General features: G+C 40.6%; 1 protein-coding gene across 1 annotated transcript in view; it reads right to left on the bottom strand.

Annotated features, from left to right (window-relative positions):
• Window positions 1–841: 841 nt before the first annotated feature.
• Window positions 842–15,283, bottom strand: part of LOC144511739 (LHFPL tetraspan subfamily member 5 protein-like) — a 124,465-nt gene continuing 110,023 nt past the window's right edge. The window contains exons 2-3 of the mRNA XM_078241964.1: window positions 3,160–3,396; window positions 842–918 (exon numbers count right to left, since the gene is read on the bottom strand). Coding sequence (XP_078098090.1) covers window positions 842–918; window positions 3,160–3,396 — 314 coding nt within the window. The remainder of the gene's footprint in view (window positions 919–3,159; window positions 3,397–15,283) is intronic.

Below are 15,283 nucleotides of genomic sequence, written 5' to 3'. Positions count from 1 at the left end.
TTCCTATTTCTCACCTGGCATGACCTGACCTACCACAATTTTTAATTGCGTATAGTAAGGAATGTTGCTCTTCATATCCTCCTTCCTTTCTTTTTTCTTCATCTCCCCTTTCCTGACTTTCCCATTTTGGTCAGTTGACAAATGGCGTGCTAACAATGCCTGATCTTTAAAATCAGCCATCCCTAAATAGGCCTCTTTCGTGTTTTGTGGCACTCCCATCTCGTAGTTAAAAGTCCAGTACGTGTCAATGGATGGCTATGGTTGTAAACTGGATTGTGAGCACCATACTCCTATTTTGATCATTGGGCTTTTCGAACAGATTGCATTTTAAAGTTCATTTTAGTGTCGCAAGTAGGCTTACATTAACACTGCAATGAAGTTACTGTGAAAATCCTCTAGTCACCACACTCCGGTGCCTGTTTGGGAACACTGAGGGAGAATTTAGCATGGCCAATGCTCCGAACTAGCATGTCTTTCGGACTGTGGGAGGAAACCGGAGCACCCGGAGGAAACCCCCGCAGACACGGAGAGAACGTGCAGACTCCACATAGACAGTGACCCAAACCGTGAATTGAACCCAGGGTCCCTGACACTCGGAGGCAGCAGTGCAAACCACAATGCCACCGTGCCACCCTTAACGTGAGATTTTTGAGTGGCGTATACAAACAAGATTAACAGATGAGTTGTCCAACATATTATTCAATTTGGGGGTAATTGGAATAGTATCACACACAATAAAATCTTCCAGGATAAAACAACTATATGTTTGAGATTCTTTGGTCTGATTGCTAAACTGTAAAGATACCATTGAATTGGGAAACCAGATGAATGGTAAGAAGCATCATCTCAAATGCATTTGGAAGTGTTCCCTGAATTCTGATCGGCCACAGGGGTGTCGCAATGTTTCATTGACAGATACTAGCAATAACAGATTGAGAACAATTCTGTGTAAATCTATTATCAAGTCAAGGCAGGAATATGAAATGAATGTTAATAATCAGGAATTTAATAGTTTAGATATTTTTCTTGGCTCATTACCTTGAGATTTATAACAGCTACAGGCAGCGTTGTCAGAGCTTTCATCTTGCACCACTGTCTCTGTCTCACCTTATAACACTGACAAATTAAAATATAACTATTTTTAAAACTACAAAGCAGTTTTCTTTTACAACATTGAGCTTGCGATCACAATATAATTATTAATGGAGGAATGCAGTCTGATTGGCTCTTTCCCCAATTCAGTCAGCTATTCTTTTCTCAATTAAAATTCTCTTTGGTGTTCTCTAGTGCCGAGCTGTACAATGGGAAAGCAGATCATATGCCATAATTCCAATTTTAATTCTAGATGCTATTTGGCATTGTACCATTTCCTAAATGTTTAAGGAATGGAATGGTAGCCAAGCTTTGAATTAGTGTCCAAGTGAATCATACTGACTGACTTTATGAGATTACATTTGATATGGATTGAAAATTAAATGTGTAGGTTTCCTTGTCTGGTTGATTGATTTACTTAAAAGCTCCCTCACAGAAAACACTGCTGAATGCAGACTGAGACATATTCCTGACTTCTTTAACAATGACGTTGATCCCAGTGGCATCATTTGTTCCTCGTGATTTCCTTTTGAGCCAGTGCTTTTATTTCCTTCAGCAATCTTTTGTTTTGTAGAGGAGATCAAATTGAACAAAGCCTTATGCACGGGCTACAAAATTCACAGCCATCACTGAGGCATTAGTGGAAATGCTTCATAGAAACATAGAAATAACATTTGAAAATGGGAGCAGGAGGCCATTCGGTCTTTCGAGTCTGCTCTGCCATTCATTATGGTTGTTCATCCAACTCAATAGCCTGATTCCACTTTCCCCCCACCTCCCCCACCATTTCCTTTGATCGCCTTCACCTCAAGTGCTATATCTAACTGCCTCTTGAAAACATTCAATGGCCGGAATTCTACCTCCTCGCCCGCCACGGAATTGGCCCGGGTGAGGGTCCTACAATGGAAATCTCTGACAGGAATTTCCAGTCTCGCCCGAGCGAGGCCATAAAATCCTGCCCAACATTTTGGCCTCAACTACATTTTGTGATAGCGAATTCCACAGGCTAATCACTCTCGGGGTGAAGAAAATTTTCCTCATCTCGGTCCTAAACCATCTACCCTATACCTTCAGATTGTGACCCCCCGGTTCTGGACACCCCAACCATTGGGAACAACTTTCTCACATCTACCCTGACTAGTCCTGTTAGAATTTTATAAGTTTCTATGAGATTCCCCCCTCATTCTATTGAACTCCAGCAATTACCATCCCAATCTCACCTCATACGTCAGTCCTGCCAATTCAGGAATCAGACTGGTAAACCTTCTCTGCACTTCCCCTCGAGCAAGAACATCCTGACTCAGATAAGGAGACCAAAACTGCACACACTATTCCAGGTGTGGCCTCACCAAGGCCCTGTATAACTGCATCAAGACATCCCTGCTCCTGCACTCTAATCCTCTCGCTATGAAGGCCAACATACCATTTGCCTTTTTTTGCTGCCTGTTAGATGACTGATGTTCGAGGACACCCAGGTCTCTTTGCACATTCCCCTCTTCTAATTTACGGCCACTCATAGTAATTGGTCTTCCCTATTTTGCTATCCAAGTGGATAACCTCACATTTACCTAAATTATACTGCAACTGCCATTCATTTACCCACTCACTTAACTTGTCCAAATCACACTGCATCCTCCTCACAGCTCACCCTCCCAACCAGCTTTGTGTCATCTGCAAATTTGGAGATGAAGCAAAGAAGGGTGAGTTAGTCATTCGAGGGCACATGTGGTGACCAATTCCGTGTGGAATTGTCACAGACCTGGAAACTAATGTTTAGCCACAGGAGAAAGGTGTAAATATTGTATTTGCACTCAGGAATCAGGCCCCACCAGACTGATTGAAGGACATGGCTGGTCTTAGTAAGCTACTGAAATGCAAGTACAAGGTAAATACTGCTATCTATCAGATTTTGAAACCTTATTTGATTAAAATTATCCCAAATATTGGCAGAATCCGCGATCAATTCTTGACAACTCCATTGGTTTGAAGCCACACTTAATCCCCTGTGAGAACACTAGATTTTGTTCAGATAAAATTGAATTTAAATCATGGCACAGAATCACTTACCTTTATTTTCTACCTTGAAGTCCTCAGGGAGGAGGCTGTCTTGCCTGTTGCCAAGCACAAAGGCCAAGAAGGACAGGATGAGAGCATCCAGGATGCCAATTATAGCCAAGATGTAGGCCCAACGAACAGAACATGCTCCCAAAGTGTACTTGTCAGTTTTGTCCCCACACATTTGTTTGACTGCATCTGAATCCCAGCCATCGGGGTAAATCATACATCCCATTATCAGGCCAGTAGCTAAAGGGAAAATAATCTTCGTTAAAGCAATTTTGTTTTGTTGCAAAATACAATGAGAATATATACTGATATAATACATTTTTAAAAATTCTTTCACGGGATGTGGGAGTCACTGGCTAGGCCAGCATTTATTGCTCCATCTCTAATTTCCCTAGGCAACGGTGAGCCACTTGAACCGCTGGGTGTCCATGTGGTGTAGGTACACCCGCAGTGCTGTTAGGAAGGGAACTCCAGGATTTTGACCCAGCCACAGTGACGGAATATATATAGAAACATAGAAACCAGAAGCAGGAGTAGGCCATTCGGCCCTTCAAGCCTGCTCCATAATTCATTATGATCGTGGCATACATGCTTGGAGGGAAACTTGCAGGTGGAGCTGTTCCCATGCATCTGCTGCGCTTGTCGATCTAGGTGGTAGAGATGGCGGGTTATTTATTAACATATTTGACAGTTTATGAAAATCCAAACTGTTGGTAACAGCAGCTTTCAAAAACTGAAACAAATGCTTCTCTCTCTCATTTAACTGAAAGACCTATTGGCACTGAAAAAAATTAGCCTTTTATAAACATGACTGGAGCAAGACATTTGAGAATTTTCACCTGTTTTAGTAAATAAAATGATGTGGAGATGCCGGCATTGGACTGGGGTAAACACAGTAAGAGTTTTAACAACACCAGGTTAAAGTCCAACAGGTTTATTTGGTAGCTTTCGGAGCGCTGCCCCTTCGTCAGATGGAGTGGATATCTGCTCTCCAGCTATAAACCTGTTGGACTTCAACCTGGTGTTGTAAATAAAAGCCATAGCTAAGGAAAGCCATGAAGGACAGAAACATTGAAAGTGTGAAAATGCTTCTACTCTTGGAGGGGTGTTGTGTCACTGTCCCTGTTTTTAACGTGTCCATCGGTGCTGTTTATGTTGGCTGGATAGGATTAAAATTGGACCTTAATTTACTCCAATCTCACATTTAAAATTCCCTGTGAATTGAATGTGCTGAACTGTGAAAGGATCTGGCATGTTCTTCTCGTGCAGCTGGGCTATTAATTGAATATACCTGTTCTCACCTTTGCTTGACACTGCCAAGTGGCCCTGATATACTGCAACCACAGAAAATTAATTTAATAGCTTCCTTTCAACACACCATGGATGGGAATGCACACAGACACTAGGAAATTCCACATTGTTAAAATAATTGCTCGAACTCCACCTTCAGTAAACCATTAGCCTTCATTTGTAGATTTATAATAGTAAGTAGCGCTACTTGCAGGCCTGGAGGGGTGTTCCCCTTCTGGACATGCGAGCAAAAACACAACTAATAATAGTGTATCTCAAACAACGAGCAGGTTTTGTAGCCCTCAAATCCTAATGAACAAATAATTGTACGTTAAATGTGAGAATCCCTTCTACTGATTGCTGTCACCATTGGTGAACCCCCAATCCTTGAATTTTAGTTTCCTATCCCAACCCATTATAATAACTCCAGGACATAGATGTAAATGAATAATATTTTGCACAAAATACAAAGTAAAACTACAAACGGGTGAACACAAACAGGTCCCAATCAGGACAATATAACAATGGACCCACTCAGGGGCCTGCTTTATACAGGGCTTGGTATACTAGCTCCACCTGGTGAGGCAATTACCAATCACCAGGGAGCTCGTATTCAACGGGTCCTACAGGGAGGTCAATCAGTCATTCGCCACGCAGGTCCTGGGGGTTATCATACCCACTAAGCACCAATCTTGAGCTGCCTGCCCCTTGATTATCTAGCTTTGCCTCCTCAACCCCAAACCGCTTTACTTCCCACTGAGTCCCTGTCTTTCCTGATTGCTGGACAATAACCTAGCCATGGCCTTATGTCACTGGCTTTCCCACCTGACTGCTAAACAGCTTGTCGATCGGTTTGGCTGCCAATGGAAGGAATGAATAGGTAATGAGGTCCTGGTGTTAACTGATGCAGGATCCCGACCACCCTGAGATTTCCACCCTTCCACTCGTATCCTGGCTATTCAAAGTTCCTCCATTTGTCAGACTCAGAGAATCCCTGCAGTGCAGAAGGAGGCCATTCAGCCCATTGAGCCTGCACTGACAACAATCCCACCCTATCCTCATGACCCCACATATTTACCCTGCTAGTCCCCTTGACACTAAGGAGCAATTTTGCATGGCCAATCAACCTAACCCACACATCTTAACTCTCCTATTGTTAGCTCTTCAAAGAGGGAAAATGTTTTTAATGATTTAAAAGGGTCTGTACATGAGGTTAAACCAGATAGTGAATGAGAGTTTGACTTTTTTCTCACATTTAATGTATAATTATTTTTTCATAAGTTGAGGGCTACAAAACCTGTTCATTGTGTGAGATACACAATTATTAGGTAAGAAACAACGTTCTAATGATCCATGGAAAATCATGCCAGTTGTCACATTCAGCCTGAGGAGGTGTGCCAGTAGTAATAATAAAAGCAAAATACTGAGGATGCTGGAAGCTGAAACAAAAACAGAAAATGCTGGAAAATCTCAGCAGGTCTGACAACATCTGTCGAGAGAGAATTGAGTCAACATTTTGAGTCTTGATGGCCCTTTGTCAGGGTTAAAATCAGCTCAGACAATAGGTCATCCAGACTCTCAACGTTGGCCTTATTCTCTCTCCACAGATGCTGTCAGATCTGCTGAGATTTTCCAGCATTTTCTGCTTTGTGCCAGTAGTTATGTTTACAATCTTCAAGTACAAATGTGAAATAAGGCCCAACAATAGGGTTGTAAAGTTGGTGTAATTTTAGGAAATATGATGTATTTTATTCACCACTTTATATTGTGTTTTATTCCATGTAAAGGATAAACTACTTTGAATTCAGACAACTAAGTCCACGGGTATATAAAGTTAATTTTTAAGTTACAACTGAAGCATTGAGGACACACTCCATCATTCAACAGTTAGGGTGGACCTTCTGAAGAGTTTCTCATTAATTATAATCCACAAAGTCACTGTTAGTTTGTAGACTTCTAAGAACAGCTCTAAAAATTCCCGTATTCAGATTCATAATTCTTCCCCTCTCTCTTGTTTCGGATTTTCCATCTTGATGCCATTGGCCAGTGCTAAACTGAAAACGTTCAGGAAAGTGTTAGCAGAGAACCTATTTGAGATGCAGGACTTGAAACCATAACACAAATCATGAAGTATTTATCTGCTGTGGTCCTGGGTGCCCAGGACACATCATATTAATATTAAGAATCCGATCAACTGATTTATTTCTTGCTCTGTGTCCAAGTGGTGCAACCCCTTTACTTCTGAGGTTTAGGATAAGGTTAGGATTTTAAACATTCATCAGTGAGCCAATGTTCTGCTTGTCAAACAATCTATTCCCTTTCCCCAGTCTATTTATTTAACAGCCGAGGGAGGGAAAGGAATCAGTGTCAGTGATTCAAATGTTCACAGACATGAGTGCAACTGGCATATAATAGGGAATGAACACCAACCTACTCTTCACAAGAGAAAAAGAGTATTCATTAACCTTTTCAGACAACAGTTGTTCAGCTTGAAATGCCAGAGAAAATTAAGTGATGCAGTCTAATCCTATTTCCCCAATTAATGACATGACACACTTGTGAGACAATAAAGCAACGATGACGAGCATGTTGAGCGAAGTCTTCCTGCGCCTGATTAATTTTGAATGTATCGTGGTCACGTGAGTTATTTGATGGAATGGGTAGTTTCCGATTAATTGATCACTCGAGATTTACCCTACCACTGATGAGTTTCCCGTGGAGCTTGCTGCCAGCAGCATTTGAAACATGTAAAGCTGTTCCTGTTAAACTTTCCAAGTGACAATTATAAATATGAATCTTGATTCACGAGATCCATCAGTAATTGGAATTGTAACATGAGATTTATTTACTGCTAGAATAAAAAATAACTGAATCTCACTTACCTATCGTCTGCCTAATGAGCAGCTAGAAATGCTTGAATTGTTAATCCAATAAAAGTCTACATCTTCTAATGAATGGATCACCAACTCATTTATATTTCAGTGCTTTTATTGTGCTATTTAAAACATTTGGACTTCTTTTATTTCCTGACTTCTTAGCCTCCCAGACTAACCATTTCTAAGTTACTCAACAGAGAATTGTGCTATACATAGAGCAAAATTTGACTGCAATACTACTATCCCCAGAGCATAGTTATGGACTGACAGATTCAATCTGCAGTCACACCACAGTTTGGAGAGACTGCCATAGTTCCTCAACCCTGGCTCTGCTTCTATGATGTGGAGACAATACACATCTCTTTAACCTGTGCTAATGCTCTCTCCACTCACATTGTCTGTACTTTAAGATTTGATTAGCTGTAAAGACTCACATTCCAATCATTATTCATTATTCTGCAAATTGAGTTTGTGTCTTTATATGCCCTGTTTGTGAACAGAACTCCCACTCACCTGACGAAGGAGTGGCGCTCCGAAAGCTAGTGGCATTTGCTACCAAATAAACCTGTTGGACTTTAACCTGGTGTTGTTAGACTCCTTACTCTGCTTCTATGCCCATCTCTCAGCAGGGCCTTTGGATTACCAATGTAAAGTGGGCATTGTCCATGTGTCACAGTGACCAATTTATTTTTTTCTGCCAAGGGTTTCTGCTTTTATGGTAAACTCCAACAGTGTTCTGCAGGTTCCTTCAGCAAGACTTCCTAAAGTCTTTCCTCTCAAAATCTGGTGCACCTTGACCCCTACACAATGGGTGCAGTTTTTCCCATGCCTTGGTCAACTGCAGCTTCAGTTTAGCTGAGATTGTAATATCAGACTATAAGGCTAAGCTAACGTCCCAAGTTGACCAATAATGTGTCCAATCGTTGTTATACAAAAGTGACATTAATCCTTGTACTCTGTGGCTCTTTGGTTTCAAATTACTTTCTGGTGGCACCTGCAAGAGTAGGTCGATGCCATAGTCCAAAGTTACCCATAAGCTTGGTTAAGATGTCAGCACTTTTGTTGTTTTGGGATAAAACCAGCATTAATAACTCACTCACCAATGAAAAATGACAGAGGTTGTTTGTAATTTTCGGCACTGCCAAAAATGAGGCAGTGGCAATTTAGTTGTTGTGATAGTCACCACCCAATTTTACTTTGACTTCATTGGAAAGGCAGGCCAGGCAGGTATACAAGAGACTACATTGTTCACTTGTGGCTAATAGTCTGACACAGCCTTGGAGTTATGATCACAAGTGTTGTAAGGTTCTGTTTCGGCCTTGAAGCAGTGGAATACTAGCATATGAAGGTTCAATGCATTTGCCTGAGTACTTTCCCTGTGCTAATTTAACAGACACTTGGATTAGTGCCTCAATAAAGTAATGAGGGAAGTCATTTATTTTTGTCGTGCTAAGTCTTGAAAGGCCAATATCCCATGCCATAATTTTAAGACTTTGCTTTTCCAGATGTTGTTCCTTTCTAATGATTGGTAATGCATTTCTTCCAAGCTCTTTAAAATATTGTTTAAAATTAAGCAGGATGCAATATTTTAAAAATATATTCTTCTAGCATTTCCAGTAATCTATAGTATAGCATTGTGCTTTGAGAAATAGGGGAAGTGCATTGTTTTATAAAGGAATTTGTGTGCATATCCTTTTAACATACATAATCTTTGACATTTCTGGCATTGGTTAAATCTATCAGCCTGCAATCCCTCTAAACATTTACCTATTACTCCATAGTCAATGAGACCTTAAGGTGGTGTGTAAGCTGTTGCCATTTATTTCCTACATTCAGATAATTGTAACAAGCATCTTGGCTGCTTTTCATTTATTGAATCCTTCTCCTTTCCTATAACTCAATCTATTTAATTTCCTTTATTCTTGAGCTGAGAGCTTTTAAGGGTAGACCATTTGACATTCTGCTGGCATATCGCTAGCTACTTAATCTTTGTTCTATGATCAATTCTTTCTGCTGCAGTTTCTCCTTCTGATATTCTCACTGGAGAATTCTGTCTCTCCAATTTTCAGAACTCATTTTTTTCTTTAATTTTCCTTTAATATAGCATTACGGATAACTGGAGTAGCATATCAAATTTCTCCATGCATTCAAATGTCACTTTATTACACAATTTTAAAGGTCACCGTCATTGACATTTTATGCAACATCTGCTATAAACTGGGTAGCAGCTTTTTAAAAATTGCTAATTAAATATCCATCAACTGCCAATTGGTTTTCAATTATGTGTTATAACACCACTAATCAGGTCAAAAAATAATTTTGTGCCCTGTGCTTTCCAAATAATTCAGTTGCCATCCCCATTTCATCTGGGGATCCTTTACTATCCAGAATACTTTTATTTTCTTCATAGGAGCACAGGAATTAGGAGCAAGAGTAGGCAATTCAGCCCTTTGAGCATGGCTGATCGTATCCTGGTCTCAACTCCACTTTCCTGCTTGTCCTCCCTAGTCCTTTATCCCACTTTTCATCAGAAACATATCTATTTGGTCAGAGAGACGTTAGTTATAATGAGGAGATCCAAACTACTATAGTTGTACTTCATACTGACGAAGACTTCTGGTTCCGAAAGCCAAAGGAGGAAAGTATTCCACTCATATTGACATAGTTTAATAGATCTGGTTCCTTTTGGTTCAATAGATTAGTGATTTAATACCTGAGAAAGATAAGGGAATCCTTGGCTTCCTGGAACTCAGCCCAGAAAGCAGATCACAACAGAAAGAAGAAAGGATAAGGATGTTTCATCTAAGAGGTCAATGAACTATGCATTGGCATGTTTTGCTATGTCAAGCTGCTATATAAATAAAAGTTATTATTGTTGTACAGGGAAATGTAACCATGCCCTCTGTAAACCTTTTGAGTCACTGGCCTTGTAGTTTATTTGACCCATGAAATACAAGGGAATTAAGAAATGACTCGCTCAAAAATCCTTATGGATGATCACATTTGTTTATTTGAGCGTGCAATTATAGATTTGAAGTGTCAATATACCCTGTAATGCAAAGTTCTGACAATGCCACGCTTCTACAATCCTATCTCGAGCAACATAATGCTCAGATATATTATAAGTAAATTGTCGGAAATTGCCCTAAATGCCCAGTCTCTCTTGATTGAAGATCCCCTTTCAATTAACTTGTTTCTCTCTCTGACTTGCCCCAGTGTCATCTCAAAAGTCTCTTTATACCTCTAATTTAAGAAGACACAGGAAAGCTGAATGCTGATTCTTATTCTGAGATTGTGACTGTTATAGAGTGCTATAAGTAAGCACCTTCCTATTTGAATGTCTATACCGATGTTTTTAGCGAGTATGAGCATGCTCATGCATCATCGTTAAAAGGGGTTTTTGCGGGTTTAGCCTTATCATGAGGGAGCTGTGTTACTAGCTGCCTCCAATTCTGAGTCCATGCTGTAATGCATTTTGCTGTTTTTCTAAGTGAGGCCGATTAAATATCACAATGCGTTCAACTATCTTTTTGTGGCTGAGTTACCACATCCATTTGGTGATGAGAAAACATCAGAAAGAAAAAGAAAAAATTGAAGTTCGGTATGGTGCTACGAAGTTTTGCACAGTGGGTAGCTAGTTTGCAACGTGAACACTGGTCGATGGCTCTGATCAGCAAGTTTGTGAATTTACTGGTGAAAAACAGGTGAGTAGCATCATGACTATGTTTGGTGAGAATCGTATCCTGGCACTTTTTTTGCACTAATTGCTATATGATTGTGAATTGCACCTTGCCAAAAAAAACTGGTGTGGGGTTCTCTCTTGTTTCCTTACTCGCTCAGCACTTAGGATTTTTTTCGGAAGATCGCGTCCTTGTTCGAAGTCAGGACAAAGCTTGGGAAAAGAAAAAAAACATTGAGGAGAATAGTGGACTTCAGGGAGACACATGTCCAATGAAATTTAACATTGAGAAGAGAAAAGTGGTGCATTTTGAAGGGAGGAATGAGGAGAGTGAGTGTAAACTAACTGATACGATTTTAAATGGGTCACAATAACAGAGAGACCTGAGGATTTACATTCACATCTGACTCGGTAAAAGGACAAGGGCATTGCGTTGCTGGGCTTTTAAAATTTAAAAAATTTATTCATGGCTGTGGGCATCAGTAAGGATAGGCAACAACACCTCCTCCACGATCATTCTCAGCACTGGTGCCCCACAAGGCTGTGTTCTCAGCCCCCTACTATACTCTCTATGACTGTGTGGCCAAATTCCCCTCCAATTCGATTTTCAAGTTTGCTGACGACACCACCATAGTGGGTCGGATCTCAAACAATGATGAGACAAAGTACAGGAATGAGATAGAGAATCTGGTGAACTGGTGCGGCAACAATAATCTCCCCCTCAATGTCAACAAAATGAAGGAGATTGTTATAGACTTCAGGAAGCATAAAGGAGAACATGCCCCTGTCTACATCAATGGGGACGAAGTAGAAAGGGTCGAGAGCTTCAAGTTTTTAGGTGTCCAGATCACCAAGAACCTGTCCTGATCCCCCATGCTGCAACTATAGTTAAGAAAGCCCACCAACGCTTCTACTTTCTCAGAAGACTAAGGAAATTTGGCATGTCAGCTACGACTCTCACCAACTTTTACAGATGCACCATAGAAAGCATTCTTTCTGGTTGTATCACAGCTTGGTATGGCTCCTGCTCTGCCCAAGACTGCAAGGAACTACAAAAGGTCGTGAATGTAGCCTAATCCATCACGCAAACCAGCCTCCCATCCATTGACTCTGTCTACACTTCCCACTGCCTCGGCAAAGCAGCCAGCATAATTAAGGACCTCATGCACCCCGGACATTCTCTCTTCCACCTTCTTCCTTCGGGAAAAAGATACAAAAGCCAGGTCATGTACCAACCGACTCAAGAACAGCTTCTTCCCTGCTGCTATCAGACTTTTGAATGGACTTACTTTGCATTAAGTTGATCTTTCTCTACACCCTAGCTATGACTGTAACACTACATTCTGCACTCTCTAGTTTTCTTCTCTATGAATGGTATGCTCTGTCTGTATAGCATGCAAGAAACAATACTTTTCACTGTATGTTAATACATATGACAATAAATTAAATCAAATCAAATCAAATCATCGCTGGCTGTGCCAGCATTTGTTACCCATCCCTTAGTGCCTTTAAACTGAGCTTGCTGGCCATTTCAGAGGGCAGTTAAGAGTCAGCTACATTGCTATGGTTCTGGTGTCACAAGTAGGCCAGACCAATTGAGGATGCATTGATGCATGTAAGCCAGACAGATGAGGCTGCATTCCGTAAGGGAAGATTCCTTCCCTTAAGGGCATTAGTAAACCAGATGGGTTTTCAGCAACAATTGACAAAGGTTTCATGGTCATCATTAGACCTTTAATTACAGATTTTTATTGAATTCAATAGCAGCATAGAATACAAGGAAGTTATGCTAGTTTTTGTAAATCATGGGTCAGGGCCCAGCTGTATTGTGTCTAATTCTAGGCACCATAGATGAAGGATGCCAAGGTCCTGGAGGGAGTGCAGTGGGCATTTACAACAGGATGGTGGGACTTCAGCTATGTGGAGAAATTAGAGAAGCTGGGCTTGTCCTCATTGGAGCAGAAATGGTTAAAGGGAAATTTAATAAAGGGGTCATAATCATGAAGGGATTTGTTAACAGTAAATAAAGAAGAGCTTTTTCCACTGGCGGAAGAATCAGTATGTGGAGATGCTGGTGTTGGACTGGGGTGAACACAGTAAGAAGTCTAACAACACCAGGTTAAAGTCCAACAGGTTTATTTGGTAGCAAATACCATAAGCTTTCGGAGCGCTGCTCCTTCGTCAGATGGAGTGGAAACGTGAAGAATCAGTAACCAGAGGACACAGAATTATGATTATTGGAAAAAGAACCAGGATGCTTTTTAAATGCAATGAATGATTAGGATTATTTCTTTTATTCACTTGTGGGGAATGGGCATCGCTGGCCAGGCAGCACTTATTGCCCATCCCTAGTTACCCTTGAATGACAGCTGAGAGTCAATCACATCCTGTGGCTCTGGAGCCATATGTGGGACAAACCAGGTAAGATTGGCTAATTTCCTTCCCTAAATGACATTAGTAAATCAGATGGGTTTTTACGACAATTGAAAATGGTTTCATGGTAGATTCTTAATTGCAGATATTTTTTTATTGAATTCAAATTCCACCATCTGCCGTGGTGGGATTCGAACCCGGGTCCCCAGAACATTAGCTGAGTTTCATGGATTAGTAATCTAGCGATAATACCACTAGGCCATCACTTCCCCTAAATGGAATGCAGTAACAGAAGTGGTGCTGGAAGCAGATCCAAGTAATATTCAAAAGGAAATTGGGCAAATACTTGAAGATGAGGAATGTGCAGGACTATGGGAAAAGGAGCATGCGACTTATTGGCTAGCTTGTTCAAAGAGCAGGCACAAACACGAATGACCTGCTCTGTGGTAAAATTCTATTTTCATGATTCTTAAATCCTACTCTGCCCTCTGTGATATTTTGATATTACTCGACATGGAGGTGCTGTAATAAGGTATTCTCTGTTCGTAAATTATTGATGCATATTGGCATCTCTTTTGAAAGCAAATATTTTAGATAAAACCTTACACACTGTGAAGTGCATCAGTGATAATGCATGCATCTGTAATTGTTAGAAAGTTCGTGCATCAGATGATATAAAGCAAGGTGTAGTAATCCGAGCATGGATGTAGAAAGTCGGGAGGATCGGTTTTGAGGCAATGCAACAGTCAGACAAGAAAGCTAAGTATTTAATATGTTTCGTTTATAGATTTCCTCCATAGAACCCAAATTTATGAGGCTGCACACTGGTTAGCACTGCTGCCTCAGCATCAGGGACCCGGGTTCAATTCCCGGCTTGGGTCGCTGTCCGTGTGGAATTTGCATGTTCTCTCCGTATCTGCGTGGGTTTCCTCTGGGTGCCTCCGGTTTCCTCCCACAGTCCGAAAGATGTGCTGGTTAGGTGCATTGGCCATGCTAAATTCTCCCTCAGTGTACCCGAACAGGCGCCGGAGTGTTGCGACTAGGGGATTTTGACAGTAACTTAATTGCAGTGTTAGTGTTAGCCTATTGTGACAAATAAATAAACTTTAAATTTTATATAACAGTACTGCCATAATTATATCATGTTAAAGGCATGTACACTTCAGTTCAAAAGGTTTCTGGCAAATCTCCTTAGATATTGGAATGATTGTTTTGAGTGTTTAAGTACATGAGATTATAAAACAAACCGTATATCTTGTACAGGTTATAAAAAGATGAGTTTTGCAAATAGCATGTAAAAGATAGGCTCGAGTCGTAAGAGAGACTGGTTCCAGGTAGCTTTGATTAATACGAAAGAACTAGAACACATGACCTTAAGTCATATGTGATACACTGCGAAAGGTTATGTTAATGAGCATTTATCAAACTTCATGGGCTGAGAAATCCTGATAACATTCTGAAATTGGTCCGATATGAAGAATCCAATTATGCCGCATGGTAAATCGAGGACGTTCAAGGTTACCTGGTTAATTGACCAAATGACTGTGGGCAACGCAGATTACATTTTGTCATGAGCTGTTAAGGATCTTTATATTTGATATTACAAAGTTCCTTGATAGAATCACAGTGTATGGTCTGCTCGATAGTTCCCTCAGTCATGTAGCAGATATCGCAATTCATGTGGAATGATCAGGATTAACAGAAAGCGAAAGGAGGTGGACGGGGAGGAAAGAAAGTCATTTTAACATTATTTATTTTCCTCAGCAATATTGCAACGCTGTAACTTCCCTGGTATAATTCTGATATGAGCCTTATCCTTGGTGCCAAAGTGGTGAAATTCTATTTCAGATTTGTGAAGGAATCACAGCGTTAATTCTCTTTCAAAGAAGCTTAAATCATCTAGCCGCAT

The sequence above is a fragment of the Mustelus asterias genome, chromosome 25 (genome assembly GCF_964213995.1).
Source record: "Mustelus asterias chromosome 25, sMusAst1.hap1.1, whole genome shotgun sequence".
In the NCBI taxonomy this organism is placed as follows: domain Eukaryota; kingdom Metazoa; phylum Chordata; class Chondrichthyes; order Carcharhiniformes; family Triakidae; genus Mustelus; species Mustelus asterias.
The sequence above is the reverse complement of the archived record's forward strand: the minus strand, read 5'-3'. Positions and strand labels throughout refer to the sequence as shown.